The sequence below is a fragment of the Rattus norvegicus genome, chromosome 10 (assembly GCF_021556685.1).
Source record: "Rattus norvegicus strain SHRSP/BbbUtx chromosome 10, alternate assembly SHRSP_T2T, whole genome shotgun sequence".
Classification (NCBI taxonomy): Eukaryota; Metazoa; Chordata; class Mammalia; order Rodentia; family Muridae; genus Rattus; species Rattus norvegicus.
In genome coordinates, this window is record NC_141543.1 from 61,088,168 (window position 1) to 61,101,415 (window position 13,248).

General features: G+C 50.2%; 2 protein-coding genes across 6 annotated transcripts; one reads left to right on the forward strand and one right to left on the reverse strand.

The window, feature by feature from the left end:
- Positions 1 to 733: 733 nt before the first annotated feature.
- On the reverse strand, positions 734 to 5,608 carry Cxcl16 (C-X-C motif chemokine ligand 16). Of its 2 annotated transcripts, none has more exon segments than NM_001017478.1 (6): positions 734 to 1,460; positions 1,669 to 2,070; positions 4,510 to 4,592; positions 4,813 to 4,951; positions 5,135 to 5,260; positions 5,379 to 5,608. In NM_001017478.1, coding segments are annotated over 5 exon segments (744 nt in total). In that variant the 5' UTR covers positions 5,205 to 5,260; positions 5,379 to 5,608; the 3' UTR covers positions 734 to 1,410.
- On the forward strand, positions 5,393 to 12,099 carry Zmynd15 (zinc finger, MYND-type containing 15). Of its 4 annotated transcripts, none has more exon segments than NM_001439625.1 (14): positions 5,491 to 6,081; positions 6,502 to 7,111; positions 7,790 to 8,024; positions 8,114 to 8,269; positions 8,505 to 8,665; positions 9,417 to 9,569; positions 9,893 to 9,973; positions 10,126 to 10,242; positions 10,329 to 10,417; positions 10,506 to 10,604; positions 10,748 to 10,901; positions 11,021 to 11,079; positions 11,264 to 11,424; positions 11,805 to 12,099. In NM_001439625.1, coding segments are annotated over 13 exon segments (2,217 nt in total). In that variant the 5' UTR covers positions 5,491 to 6,081; positions 6,502 to 6,531; the 3' UTR covers positions 11,977 to 12,099.
- Positions 12,100 to 13,248: the final 1,149 nt, after the last annotated feature.

Below are 13,248 nucleotides of genomic sequence, written 5' to 3' on the forward strand. Positions count from 1 at the left end.
GAAGATTGCTATAGCTTGAGGTCAACCTGGGCTAAGTACATAGAGAGACCCTCCTTCAAAGAGAACTTACGTTCCTCATTGGAAGAAACAAAACAGGAACTAAGTGTCTCAATAATAAAACCTGTAATTTTTTTTTATAAAGCTCAGACTGTCTGTCTCTGTCTCTCTCTCTGTCTCTGAATCTGTCTGTCTCTCTATGTCTCTGTCTGTCTCTCTCTCTCTCTCTCTCTCTCTCTGTCTCTGTCTCTCTCTCTCTTTCTCTCTCTCTCTGGGATATATGTGAGGGACCCGAGAGATTGAGGACTTGAGTCTAGTTCAGTCTGTACAGCATCAATGTAGCGGCTGTGAGGAGGGGAAGTGAGAAAGCCCTAGCTTTCAGTGTGGGATTGGAGAACAGCTGACGGAGTCTGAAGAGAGACTTGTGGCCAGGAGACACCATCAGCAGTTCTGAAGGGACAAAGACCCAGCATCTGCAGAAGTCCATGATTCTAAAAAAGCCATTTCGCCTATGTTTATTTTATGTGTATGAACAATAATTTTATCATATGTGCACCGTGTACATATCTGGTGTCTGTGGAGGTCAGAGGAGGATGTCAATCCCCAGGAACCAGAGTTGCGGATGGTTGTGAGCCACCATGTGAGTCCTCTAGAGTCTAGAACAATTACTCTAACCTGCTGAGTTATCTCTCCACCCCTCAGCCAGTAATTCTAAAAGTAATCTTTAGTATTACAGTTAAAAACATAGAATTTGTCCAGTTTATTGTTACACAATGTAAAAAGCAGACACTTTTTAAAATTAATCTGTTAATGGGCAGGTTGAACCTCGAACTTTACACTCCACCTCTGACTGCACTTTCGGACCACATACTTGAGAGTATTACATTTTATTAGAGGCAGGGGAAAGGCTAGGGCAGAGGGGCTATGCAGATGTTATTAGTTGTAAAGAGGGTTTCCCAAGGGCAGTCCTTTAATCCCAACACTGCAGAAAGGCAGACCTTTCTGAGTTCTAGGACTGTCAAGGCTGAATAGTGAAACCCTGTCTCAAACAAACCAAAAAGAAAAGCGTTTAGTGAGTGTGTAAGGAGGCAGGGGACCTAGAGATACATAGGGAATTTGAGGTTGGCTTGGGCTAAATAAGATCTTCACTAAACAAAACAAAAACCTGAAAATTTATACCTTATTTATGAAAGTAGACGAGGGCAGATGCAGTAGGATATATCTATAATCCCAGAATCTAGGAGGTCGGGGCACAGGCTCTGTAGTTCAAAGCTGTCCTAGATTACATAATGGCTACTTTGATTCAAAACATCACCAGAAAAAATGAGCTCAGATTCAGTTCGTTGATGGAGCCTAGCCTGCCAGTCTGTCTGCCACCTCTCCCACGTCATCTCTCACGAGCTTCCATTCTTGCTACAGGCCCTGGGGTCTTGGTTCAACAGGTGTATAACAGAGCTGCAAACCTGGGACAGATAAAGACATGGGTAGATGATCTCAGAGATGAAGGAGAATTGAGGCAGGACATGAGCTGAATTGGGGAATCACATTCCTAGATATTAACATCAATGCCTAGAACATTCTGGTTGACTCTTCCCTCACAGCCCATGGTGCAGACAGCCTTCCCAGGAAGGCTCGAGGTCGGTGGGGGTGAGGTTTAAGAGTCCCGCTTACCTGAAGAGCTCTGCCGAGTCACTCTCCTGTTGCACAGCACACAGACCATGGCTGCCACGAGGAAGAAGACGATGGCCAGGAGGGACAGCACCGGCACCAAGGCTTGTGTGCCAGCACCAGCTCCTGGTTCTTTTTGCTGTTTGTGCTGTTTCTCATTTGCCTCAGCCACAGGCCTAGCCTCCTGACCATAGCCTGAAGGGAGAATGGTTGTTTCCCAGTGGCGGGTGAGCTCTTTGTTCAAGGATGGTGCTCCAGATGGAAAAGTGGACTGCTGGGTGCTCTGAAACTGTACAGCCGTGCTTGTGTCTGGAGGTTTCCCTTCTGTGGCCTCAGGGATCCGGGTACTGGCTTGAGGCACATGTTTTTGGTGGTGAAAACTCTGCCCATGACCGATTCCACATTCTGGAGAGAAAGCAAAAGATCAGCTGTTAGAATGGCCATAGAAGTGTCTTCCTCATGTCATCGTCAAGGCTCTCACACACACACACAGGCACACACACATATGCACACATATGCACACACATGCGCACACACACACCCACTGCTCCCCCAACCCCCAAGGAAAGAAAAGCAAATTAAGAAGAGTAAAGTAGAACAAATTCAGCCAAAGTGTTATGGGAGGACCCAGGACCCTTCAGAATAGAGCACAGGGAGAGTTGTATTGTGTTTAGACCAGAGTAGGGATAGAGGACAGTTGTACAGAAGTATGACTGGTCATAAAGGGCTCTGACTAGTGTAATGAACAAGGGAAGGCATTGGGATGTAGCATGGATCAAACCTCCAGTCCAACTCCAATCCCAGGGTAAAGCAGGGAGGAGACCAGTGAGTCCTTGTCAGATTTCTTTTTGGCCTCTTTGTTGGCCCGGACTGCTATAGCATAAAGTTTTTATTATACCCCACGTTTCAGGTGATGTCATAGAATTCCTTTATGGCCAGCTATCACAGAGAACGATGGAGGAAAGTCAGAGTGATTTGCTTTGTTGGGTCTCTCAACTACTAAAATTCCCTATTTGGGTATCATGTTCAGACCCCAGGAGAAGGAAGGGCATGGGTAGCTGATGATGTTTGAACAGCTGTGTATACAGCTCAGTGGCAGAGTTCTTGCCTGGCATGTATGAGATGAGGCCCTGGATTCATTCTCCAGTGTTGTCCAAAAAGAGTTGAGGCAGGGTAGCTGAAGGCCAGAGGCGGAAGACAATGGCAGAGGACAGACAGGGGCAAGGAAGTTCACAAACCACTGGATGCAGTCACAAGGACAAGCAGGTGTGCTGCCCTGCATGGGACCCTAGATGTCCTTTACCCCTCGTCTACAGCCTTCTGGGACTCTCTTCAGAGTAAAAGGCCTAGGGTATCTGAGAGGGTTGAAGAATACAATGTAGTCTCTGTAGCCTGAAAGGCAGTGGGGTACCTTTGATACCAGGTAAACTAATTGTTTGAGACAGGGTTTCTTTGTGTAGCCTGGCCATCCTAGAGCTAGCTCTGTAGACCAGGTTGGCCTCCAACTTACAGAGATTGCCTGTCTCTGCCTCGTGAGTGCACTTTTGGAGGCCTGCTGGGAACAGGACTTCTAAAAAAAAAAGCAAGTATGTCTGGAAGGCTGTGGTGCAAACAATGCTGGCTACAAGCGAGGTCTCTGGAACCAAAGAGAGCACACAGCTCTTCTTAAAATTGAAGGTGTTGGGGCTGGGGATTTAGCTCAGTGGTAGAGCGCTTACCTTGGAAGCGCAAGGCCCTGGGTTCGGTCCCCAGCTCCGAAAAAAAGAACCAAAAAAAAAAAAAAAAAAATTGAAGGTGTTTATGCCTGAGATGAAACTGAGTTCTACTTAGGGAAGAGGTGGGTTTTGTTTGTTTGTTTGTTTTGTTTTTTTGTTTTTGTTTTTGTTTTTTTATAAAATAGAGTTCATTCAGGGCATGGGGGGGAGTTAAGAGAGTCGTAGAGGCAGAGAGAGAGAGAGAGAGAGAGAGAGAGAGAGAGAGAGAGAGAGAGAGGTGGAGGTGTGTGTGTGGGGGAATAGAGGCCAGCCATGAGTATGTGGGGGGGGGGGGGGTTAGAGAGAAAGAGAGCAAGAGAGAACAAGAGCGCAAGAGGTGTTCTTATGTGTTCAAAGCAAAAAAAAAAAAAAAAAAAAAAAAAAAAACAAAAACAATACAGTGACTCCTGGAGGAGTGATCTGGGGCAAACCAAACAAAACCAGAGAGGTCTGGGGAAAAGTAACTGGGACCCACAGAAACAGTGATGCGGTTTTTGTGCCAAATTCCAAAGCAACCTTCCTGCAAAGGCCATTGGACACAGAATCCGTGTGATCCTGTGTGATGCTGTACCCATCCAAGATTTAAACTAATGGAGATTAAATAAAGAAAATTAGATTTGTATGCTTGGGGGAAAAAAGTATTAGAAAGTGAAAATAGTACCTTCAGGTGATTTCAATTAGAACACAGCAGGTAAAGCCAAGCCTGTTGCAGAGTCCTGTAATCCCAGCTACTAGAGAGGTTGAAACAGGAGGAGACCATCCCGGTCAACTTAGTCAGACCCTGTCTAAAAATGTTTAAGAAGCAGAGAGATAGATCAGGGGCAGATTAGCTTGACCAATCTTAAGTACAGTTTATAACAGTGACTTCAAGAAAATATTAAGTAACAGCATATGTAGTAGGACAAATTGGCCAAAAGCAGGAAGATGACAGTAAATGATATTGGGAAAACACTGACTTAAGTGACAGTACTTCAGCGAAAGTTTTTAAAAGATTCTAAATAGGAAAAGTGCTGTGTGGCAGAGGCAAAGGGAATGGTAAGATGGCAGCCTGAACCCTGATGGCCCACTGGAGGACAGAAAAGGCTCTCACGTTTGTGCTCAAAGCAGTTCACTAGTTCACGGACCCACTGGTCTTGGCTTCCTCCACACACACTCTTGGACTGCAACTGGAACCTGCAAGAAAGTCAATCTAGTCTCTTGGCCACTCCTTCCTTTCCCTACCATTCCTCATTCCAAAGGTGTGAAGTCACAGGTGAGCCGCACTGTGGCTGGAAATCCCCAGAGAGACGAAGCTAGAAAGGAGCTAGGCTCCCCGACTTGGACGACTTGGACCGGGTATTCAGATTGCTGGTTCTACAACTCTGCCCTCCCGGGGAAAGGAAAGAGACAGTACCTGATAAAGAATTGACAGCGATGGAACGTTTTCAGATATTTTCGCATATGATTCAAAGTAGCAGGCGGTATCTGGGTGCCAGAAGGAATTGTACGATCACAGTAGCAACTTCCAGCGACACTGCCCTGGTTGCCATCGCCTAAATGGAAAAGAAATCAGCCTCGGTTTTTCAGACTGAGGAATCTGCCCTTGTCTCAGACAAGACTTTCCCTAGTCACCGCTGCAGCCCTTGACGGTTCTGGGCTGAGTTCTTAATCCCTCGGACGTAGTGCACCTCCGCGGTTTCCATAGGGGGCTCCAGTCCCGCCCCCCCCTGACTAACCTGGCAGAGTCAGCAGCGCAAAGAAGAAAAGGAAGAGTGTAAGGGCCAAGGGTCCAAAGCCCCGCCTCATCTCAGGCCGCTGCGGAGCTTGTTGAGGCCAGGTCACCTAGCCGACATCCAGCAGATTTTTTTTTTTTTTTTTTGGTTCTTTTTTTCGGAGTTGGGGACCGAACCCAGGGCCTTGCGCTTCCTAGGCAAGCGCTCTAACCACTGAGCTAAGTCCCCAACCCCCCATCCAGCAGATTCTCTATTGCTTTCACTTCACCCTGGCTGATGCTTTGCGGAGGCGCTGATCTGTGCCAAGCTCAGGAAGGGAGGGGGCGCGAGGTGGTGGCGCCTTCTGTCCCCCGCGCGCTGTCCTGAACCGACCGTCTGGTCAGTACCGGGGAGCCCGCGCTGCGCCCAGCTCCCAGTCGGGGGACACACACATCCCTGCCCCGGAAGGCGGAGCTCCTTCCGACTCGAGACTCCTGGCCAGCAGTAGGGTCAGCCAAGACTATCGGACAAAACCGAAAGAAAACTTGGGCTAGAGCCAGAAGAATCCGAGTGAGCAAGCAGTGGTCCCGGAAGAATGACTCGGTTGGGTTCGGGGATTTCAGTCCTCTTGAGCGGTCATCTGTCTGTCTGCTGGTTTGTAAAGTGGTTTACCCTCTAGATCCTTCCTCTGGCTCCAAGATGCTTTCACTTCCCTGGACCGCTGAGTCTCAGTAGGATCCAGTCACATGGCCAAGGTGAAGCAGTCAAACAAATCCCCAGGACTGTGGGAGTGTCCACGCCCTGTCCACGCCCTGGCCAGGTACTGCCAGATGCCCTAAGCGCGCCACTGAAGTTATGAGCTGTGGGCACGGGCGGCCCTGACGTCACGACGGTCCTCCAGCACGAGGTATTTACCTTCGAAAAGTGGTGGCGGCTGTAGGTACCGGAGGAGAGGAGCGGCCAGAAAAGGGGTGGGTTTTAACTGGGGCTCACACCAAACCGATCCAGACCCAAGAGATGCCTCGTTACTTACTTTCACTTCTATTTCCCACAGACCAACAGACCCCCAAATTTACCTTTCTCAGCAAGCCTTTCTCTATAAGATTAGCCTTACCTCATGTCTTCCCTTAATTCAAATCGCATTTTAGGATTTGAGTCATTGAGTTTTGTGCCCCAGGTACAATTTCATCCCTGAGTACTCCCCTTTAACCCTAAATATCCACTTTCCCATCTAGCCTCCCTCCATTCCCGTCCCTGCAAATCCTAGTCTCAGCTCCTAATATTCCTATGTAGATCTTACCTCAAGCCCACACCGTTCTCCCTTTTGTGACCCAGCCCAAACCCACCACTACCCTGATCCTCATGGTTATCATATATCCCTTTCTGCTCAGTCTGGGTCCAGGCCCTGTGTATCTAAAGACATGGAGTTTGTGTCTGGATACCGAGATGAGTTCCTCGATTTTGCTGCTCTTCTCTTTGGCTGGTTCCGCAAGTTTGTGGCAGAGAGGGGGACCATGGGAACAAGCCTTGAGGGCCGATGGCGTCAACTGGAGTCTCAGATAAGGAGGCTGCCTCAGGACCCTGCCCTTTGGGTGCTCCACGTTTTACCAAACCGCAGTGTGGGCATCAGCCTGGGGCAAGGTGCAGAGCCAGGTCCTGGGCCAGGCCTAGGGGCTTCCCGGCTCCTGGGAGACGAACCTCCACTTCACCTGAGAGACCTGAGTCCTTATGTCAGTTTTGTCAGCCTAGAGGATGGAGAGGAAGGGGAGGAGGAGGAGGAGGAGGAAGAGGAGGAGCATGGAGAGGAGAGACCAGGCACAGAGAAGGTGGAACTGCAGGAGGGTGGGGAGCCAGCCCCTCCAAGCAAGGAACTCCCCCAAGAAGTAAAGCCTGCTCAGGAGTCTGAGGTGACCCAACAGGAGGCAAGCTGTGATGAAGGCTGCCGAGAGGAGCGGGCAGAGGATGAGAGGGCGCCTGAAAAGAGGAAAGGACGGAAGACTGGTAAGAGCCCAGGACGGCCCCGCCCTGTTCCCTGTCCAGACACCTTTCTGAAGTCCTTCCCTGTCACTCAAAACCCAAAGGGGAGCCAGGAACCAGTAACCTTCATGCAAACCTGATGCCGGAGGTTGTTTTCATCTACCGCAGTGTGTTTTTGTTTTGTAATTTGAGTCAATATTTTAAGCACTGTAGGGAACAAAAATCCAGAAACCTTGCATCTTAAGGAAAATATCTAGGTTCTAGAGCTGGAGGGATGGCTCAGAGGTTAAGAGCACTGCCTGCTTTTCCAGAGGATCTAGGTTCAATTCGCAGCGCCCACATGGTGCTAACCATCTTCTGTAACTCCACTTGCAAGGGGGATCCAACACCCTCTTCTGGCCCCTGCAGGCACTACATGCGTGTGGAGTACAGACATACAGGCAGAGGAAGTACCCATACTTATAAAATAAAAATAAGTGAAATGAAAGAAGGAGCAGAGCCAGATTTTGATCTGGTTCCTGTTTTCTTTACATTCTGGCCCTGTATGTTGTCTGTCCCCATTTGATAGGGAATGCCTCTTTTATCTTGTCCCTTCTACTCATGGAGGTCACTCACCTGCCCTCTCAAGGCATCCAAATCTGCTGCATTTGACTATGACTATCTGGCCCCAGCTCTCTCCCCCAATTCTCCGTCTTTCCGCAGAGGCTGCCCCCCTGCACCTCTCCTGCCTTTTGCTGGTGACGGATGAGCATGGCACCATCTTGGGCATTGATCTGCTAATGGACGGAGCCCAGGGGAGTGTAGGCCAGAGCCCAGGGACTGAGAATCTGGCGCCTCGGGCCTATGCTCTCCTCTGTCATAGCATGGCCTGCCCTATGGGCTCTGGGGACCCCCGAAAGCCCCGGCAGCTTACCGTAGGAGACGCCCATCTGCATCGGTACAGAAGTCTAGTACCAGAGGGTAGGCGGGTGTGGGATCTGAACTCCTGAACCCTTTTAGCCTGATGCCACCTTCATTCCCATACAGAGAGCTAGAGAGCCTGGTGCCAAGGCTGGGTGTGAAGTTAGCAAAAACCCCAATGCGGACATGGGGTCCTCGGCCAGGCTTCACCTTTGCCTCCCTTCGGGCTCGAACTTGCCACGTGTGTCACAAGCACAGCTTTGAAGTGAAGTTGACACCCTGGTGAGCACCCACAGGGCTTGGAGACTTCAGCAGCTGGCCAAACCAAGTAGAGAAGGAAGCCAGACCAGTGGGGGGGTCTCAGCAGATGGCGGTGGGAGTTATGAAAGGGTAGAAAAATCTTAGTGCTCTTAGTTAAAGGCCCAATACAAGGAGCGTGAACGGCATACAGGCAGATGTACAGCCTACAGGACATGAAAACTAATACTAGGTGCCTATGCCCCCCCATGTCCCCCAGCCCCCAGTGCAGTGCTGTCTTGTACTGTGGAGAGGCTTGCCTCCAGGCCGATTGGCGGCGATGCCCAGATGACGTGAGCCACCGATTTTGGTGCCCGAGGCTTGCAGCTTTCATGGAGCGGGCAGGAGAACTGGCAAGTTTGCCTTTCACCTACACTGCAGGTACCAGAAGAAGGCCAAAGTGGCAGGGAGGGGACCCTAGGACCAGGTCTTTGAGACAAGATCCAGGTCTTGAAGGATACATGTTTGAAGTCTACATCCCTGGGATAAGAGCTGGGTGCTGTGTATTTGGGGTTAGGGATCAGAGACCGTACCTGAAGCAGAAGAGTAAATGACAGGGTCCCTGAAAGAGACTAGGAGGTTTGAAGGCTTGCTGCCCACCTTTACCACTATCCGGTCATGTGACCTCAAATATGTCACTTAAGCCAGGCATGGTAGCACACTCATAGCACACGTGAGGCTGAAGCAGGAAGATCGGGAGTTCCAGACCACCCTGTGCCACATGAGACCTTGTCTCAGAAACAAGACAAAGAGACAAAGCAACAGCTGGCCCAGATGGGACATACCTGTAACCCAACGCTGCTTTGTAGGTGGAGACGGGTATCCACAGTCACCCTCTGTTACATATGAGTTACATATGAGCCTGTGATACAATGTCACCCTGTCTCAAAACAAATTCTTCAAACCCAAGTCTTCTCATCTGCAAAAGAGAAATACCAGCAACTATAAAAATCACAATTATTTCAAGGGGAATGGAAGTCTCTGTGCCTGAAACATGGCAGGCACTCAGAAATGAAGTTTCCACCCTAGGTTCACCTAGGTCGACAGTCAGGGATCTCAGGGTTAGCAGATGGCAGGGAAAGTCCTGGGGCATAGCCACCAAGCCCTCAGTCCTCACCCCCTCCTTCTGCAGAGGTTACCAGTGAGACCTTTAACAAAGAAGCTTTCCTGGCCTCTCGAGGCCTCACACGTGGCTATTGGACCCAGCTCAGCATGCTGATTCCAGGGCCTGGTGCTCCCAGGAACCCTTGGGGAACCACACCATCCCTCAGCTGCCTTCTCAATGGTACGTGAGGCCTTTTGCCAGGAATGGACTCTTAAGCCTAGAGGGAAGGTTGGGGGACTGGGGGAATAAACCAAGTCCCATATAACTACTTCCAACACACACCAACCCTGTGCTAACACAATCAGGACTACCTCAAGCCTTTCCAGACTACAGGGGAGTCCTCTCTGCCTGATCCATCTAGTAATCCTGTCCCTAGACTAACTCCAATCCTACTACAGCTTCTGGCCTTCTCCCAGGGTGCACAGCTCTTGTGGGAGGAGCAGGGAGATGAGGCAGGTAGAAGTTTACAGGCCCCTGGGCACTGCTTTTCCTCACCCTCTCAGGTGATCCTTACCAGCTTCTGCAGGGAGATGGGCCTGCCTTGATGCCTCCAGTGCCCCTAGACCCACCCAGGAGCCTCTTTGGTGAGCCAGAGGGGTCCTGAAAGAACTGGGAGCTAAGAGAGAGGTCCTGGAGGGGGTGGCAGACAAAGCCTGGTACTGGAGCAAAGGGACTGCTTATTAGAGGATGGGGTCCAGGCCTGGGGTCCCATGGCCCATCAAGACACTCTCCCCAGGTTCTTGGCAGGATTACTACACATGGCGGGGCCTTAGCCTGGACTCCCCGGTGGCTGTGCTTCTCACCTACCCACTGACTGTGTACTATGTCATCACCCACCTGGTACCCCAGTCCTGTAAGTTCACCCTGTAAGTCCAGGGTGTGGGGCACAGTTGTGGCCATAAGGGAACCCATATTTTTAAATGAGTTCTTTTTCACCAGTCCCTGAGCTCAACATCCAGAACAAGCAGTCCCTAAAGATCCACGTGGTAGAGGCTGGCAAGGAATTCGATCTCGTCATGGTGTTTTGGGTAAGTCTCCAACCCGGAAAGTGTACATTGAAAAGATGGATGTGAACGTAGGGTGAGACCCAGAGCTGACCTTCTCTCTGTCTCTAAGGAGCTCTTGGTCCTTCTCCCCCATGTGGCCCTGGAGCTACAGTTTGTGGGTGACAGCCTGCCACCTGAGAGTGACCAGCAGCATATTACTATGCAGAGGGTGAGAGCAAGAGAGGGGCCTGCTCTTCAGCTGTGTCTCTGGGAGCTTCCCGGTGGGACCCTCTCCTTCCCCTCCACCTTCCTCTGTTTTTCCTGATGCTTCCATTATCCTGTGGCTTCCTCATACCACTCCTGGCCCCACAGGATGGCCCTGAGGCCTCTGTTCGTCCTGGTTCTGGAGTATCAGCACGACTCAGCTCTGGGACTAAGGAGAAGGGGGGTCGAAGAGATCTTCAAATCAGGGTGTCTACCAGGCCCTATCACCTGCTCCAGGGACCCAAGCCTGACCTGGTTATTGGTAAGAGCCTGGGGCTCACAGATGGGGATCTGGGAAAGGTTTTAAAAAAGGGAAAAAAAAAAAAAAAAAGAGAGAGAGAGAGAGAGACCTCAGAGGCCAGTGTCATCCTCTCTCGGCAGGATTTAACTCCGGCTTTGGTCTCAAGGACACGTGGCTGAGCTCTCTACCCCGGTTACAGGTGGATAATGTCACCTCCCACCTCCTTCCCTTCTCTAAAGGCTCCTTCCACCACCCCTGAACTGCTCCATAGACTTGGGGAGCACCTCTCCAGCATCCTGGTCCCTTCTGGGAGGGTGGGGCTTGGGATGTACCTGAGAAAAGGAACCACCCGGGGAGTGTCTGAGGGCCCACCCAAACCTCAGTCTCTCCGAGTGCCAGCTTTCTTCACTGAGAGCAGTGAGTACGGCTGTGTGATGGACGATCAGACCATGGCGGTGGCCACAGGAGGGGGTACCAGCTCGCCACAGCCCAACCCCTTCCGCTCTCCATTCCGCCTTAGAGCAGCTGACAACTGTATGCCTTGGTAAGGGTCCAAGGCCACCTGTTGCTCTCCTGACTGGCGATTTATGCACTCTGCATCCCAAAAGGTCTCTGTATTCCTGGGACTCTCTTCGCCCGACTTACAAGTCTCCATCTCTGTCTTCACTACTTTCCCACTCCCTTGCCAGTCTGGACAACCTCCAACACAATCTTTTAGATACAATTCACAACATCTCTTAACTCTTCACCCTACTCCTGAAAAGACTTATTTTTTTTCCTGGGGATCGAACTCAGGCAGCGAGTTCAGCGGTAGGTGCTTTTACCCTCTGTGTAGCCCAACCGCCACCGCCTTGGAGCTTTTTCTTGCACTGAACAGCCTCACCTCGCCTGGCCCTTCCCCTGACCACGCCCTCACCCCGGCAGGTACTGCAACGCCTTCATCTTCCATTTGGTCTACAAGCCACCCCAAGGCGGCACAGTTCGCTCAGCTCCGGGCCCTGCACCTCGACCCCCAACTCCGGCTGCTCCTCCTGTCCCGGCTCGAAGGCGCCGAGGAGAAAAGAAAGCTGCACGCGGACCCCGCCGGCGCAGATGAGAGCGGACTTGGCAGCAGTCCATTCCCAAGGATGCTTCCTAATGGAAAACATTCCAAGGCCCGGGGAGGACTAATTGTCGGGACACGAAAGGTTAAATAAAATCCCTTGTTTGAAATCTCTGAGTTATTGACCCTTTAACTTCATCCTCGTGATTGGGCCATTTTCCTGGGAAGGAAAATAAAGGATTTAGAAGTGACTTTTTCCGGGCCCCTTTCACTCTGCTACCTCGGGTAGCAGCGAGTAGGGTGTACAGCCTTCCCTGGCAATCCCAAAATCTGCCCCATTTATATGTTGATAAGTCCTATTTCTAGACTGGTAACATCGAAGTCTCTCTTCAAGAAAGTGAGAGATCAAAGTGGCTTCCCTTAGCGGGACTGGGACCTGATCGGTACTTGGTTTGGAGTAAGTTAAGAACCTCAGGGGGCAAACTCCGCCTCTCTCATTCTTCGCAATCTTACCGGACCAGAACCTAGACCTCTCTGCCAACATCCCTTCGGTGACCTCTCTTTCTTAGGTTAAGTGAGGTTTGCTAGATAGAAATAGAAAAGTAGTTATAACTGCACGGGGATGGGATGAGCTATATTACAACAGGATCATGCAAATGGAGCCTGGCTCTACAAGATTTCTCCGTAGTCAACCCAGAGCAACTGTTTTTTGTATCAATATAATAGCATCTCCAGAAACAAGATGGCTCAGCAGGTAAGGGCACCTGCTGCAACGCATAATAAAACCCGGAGTTCAATCCTCAGGACCCATATGGAAGAAAAGCAGTTTCTGGAAGCTGTCCCCCACCAGTGGGGCACATGCATCCACACATCTCCATGCCATTAGCATTGCAGAGTGGCTGAAAACTTCCCAAAGCCAGGTGTGGTGGCTTACTCCTACAATCCCAGCACTCAAAAGGTTGAGACAGGAGGATTCCCTTCGGTCCTAGGACACTCTATGCTACAGTCTTTTTAAAAAGATACCAGGTATTCTCTTTCCACCATGTGGGTCCCAGGAAAGGATCTGAGTTATTCCTTTCTTTGGGGCAAGTACCTTTAGCTGAGGAGCCATCTTGCCAAATCCAATAATTTCTTAATATAATGTCCTGTTCACATTAAAAATTCCTTCAGTTATTTCAAATATGCCTTTAAAGTTGGTTTGTTCTGATCAAGAAATAATGAGAGGTAGGTATGATGGCAGATGCCTGTTATCCAACATCTGGAAAACTGAGGCAGGAAGATCTCCACAAATTCTAGCCTGAAGTACGTAGTGAGACCTCACTAAAA

What these genes read in the sequence shown, in the direction of transcription:
- Cxcl16 (XM_087573662.1), bottom strand. Translation starts at nt 5,204, where the DNA reads ATGAGGCGGGGCTTTGGACCCTTGGCCCTTACACTCTTCCTTTTCTTC. An exon ending in CGCTGTCAATTCTTTATCAG is followed by an intron (nt 4,593 to 4,812) that starts GTACTGTCTCTT and finishes ACTTTCTTGCAG; the next exon opens with GTTCCAGTTGCAGTCCAAGA. An exon ending in GAACTGCTTTGAGCACAAAC is followed by an intron (nt 2,071 to 4,509) that starts GTGAGAGCCTTT and finishes CTTTCTCTCCAG; the next exon opens with AATGTGGAATCGGTCATGGG.
- Zmynd15 (XM_087570472.1), top strand. Translation starts at nt 6,532, where the DNA reads ATGGAGTTTGTGTCTGGATACCGAGATGAGTTCCTCGATTTTGCTGCT. An exon ending in GAGGAAAGGACGGAAGACTG is followed by an intron (nt 7,112 to 7,789) that starts GTAAGAGCCCAG and finishes GTCTTTCCGCAG; the next exon opens with AGGCTGCCCCCCTGCACCTC. An exon ending in GGAGACGCCCATCTGCATCG is followed by an intron (nt 8,025 to 8,113) that starts GTACAGAAGTCT and finishes ATTCCCATACAG; the next exon opens with AGAGCTAGAGAGCCTGGTGC.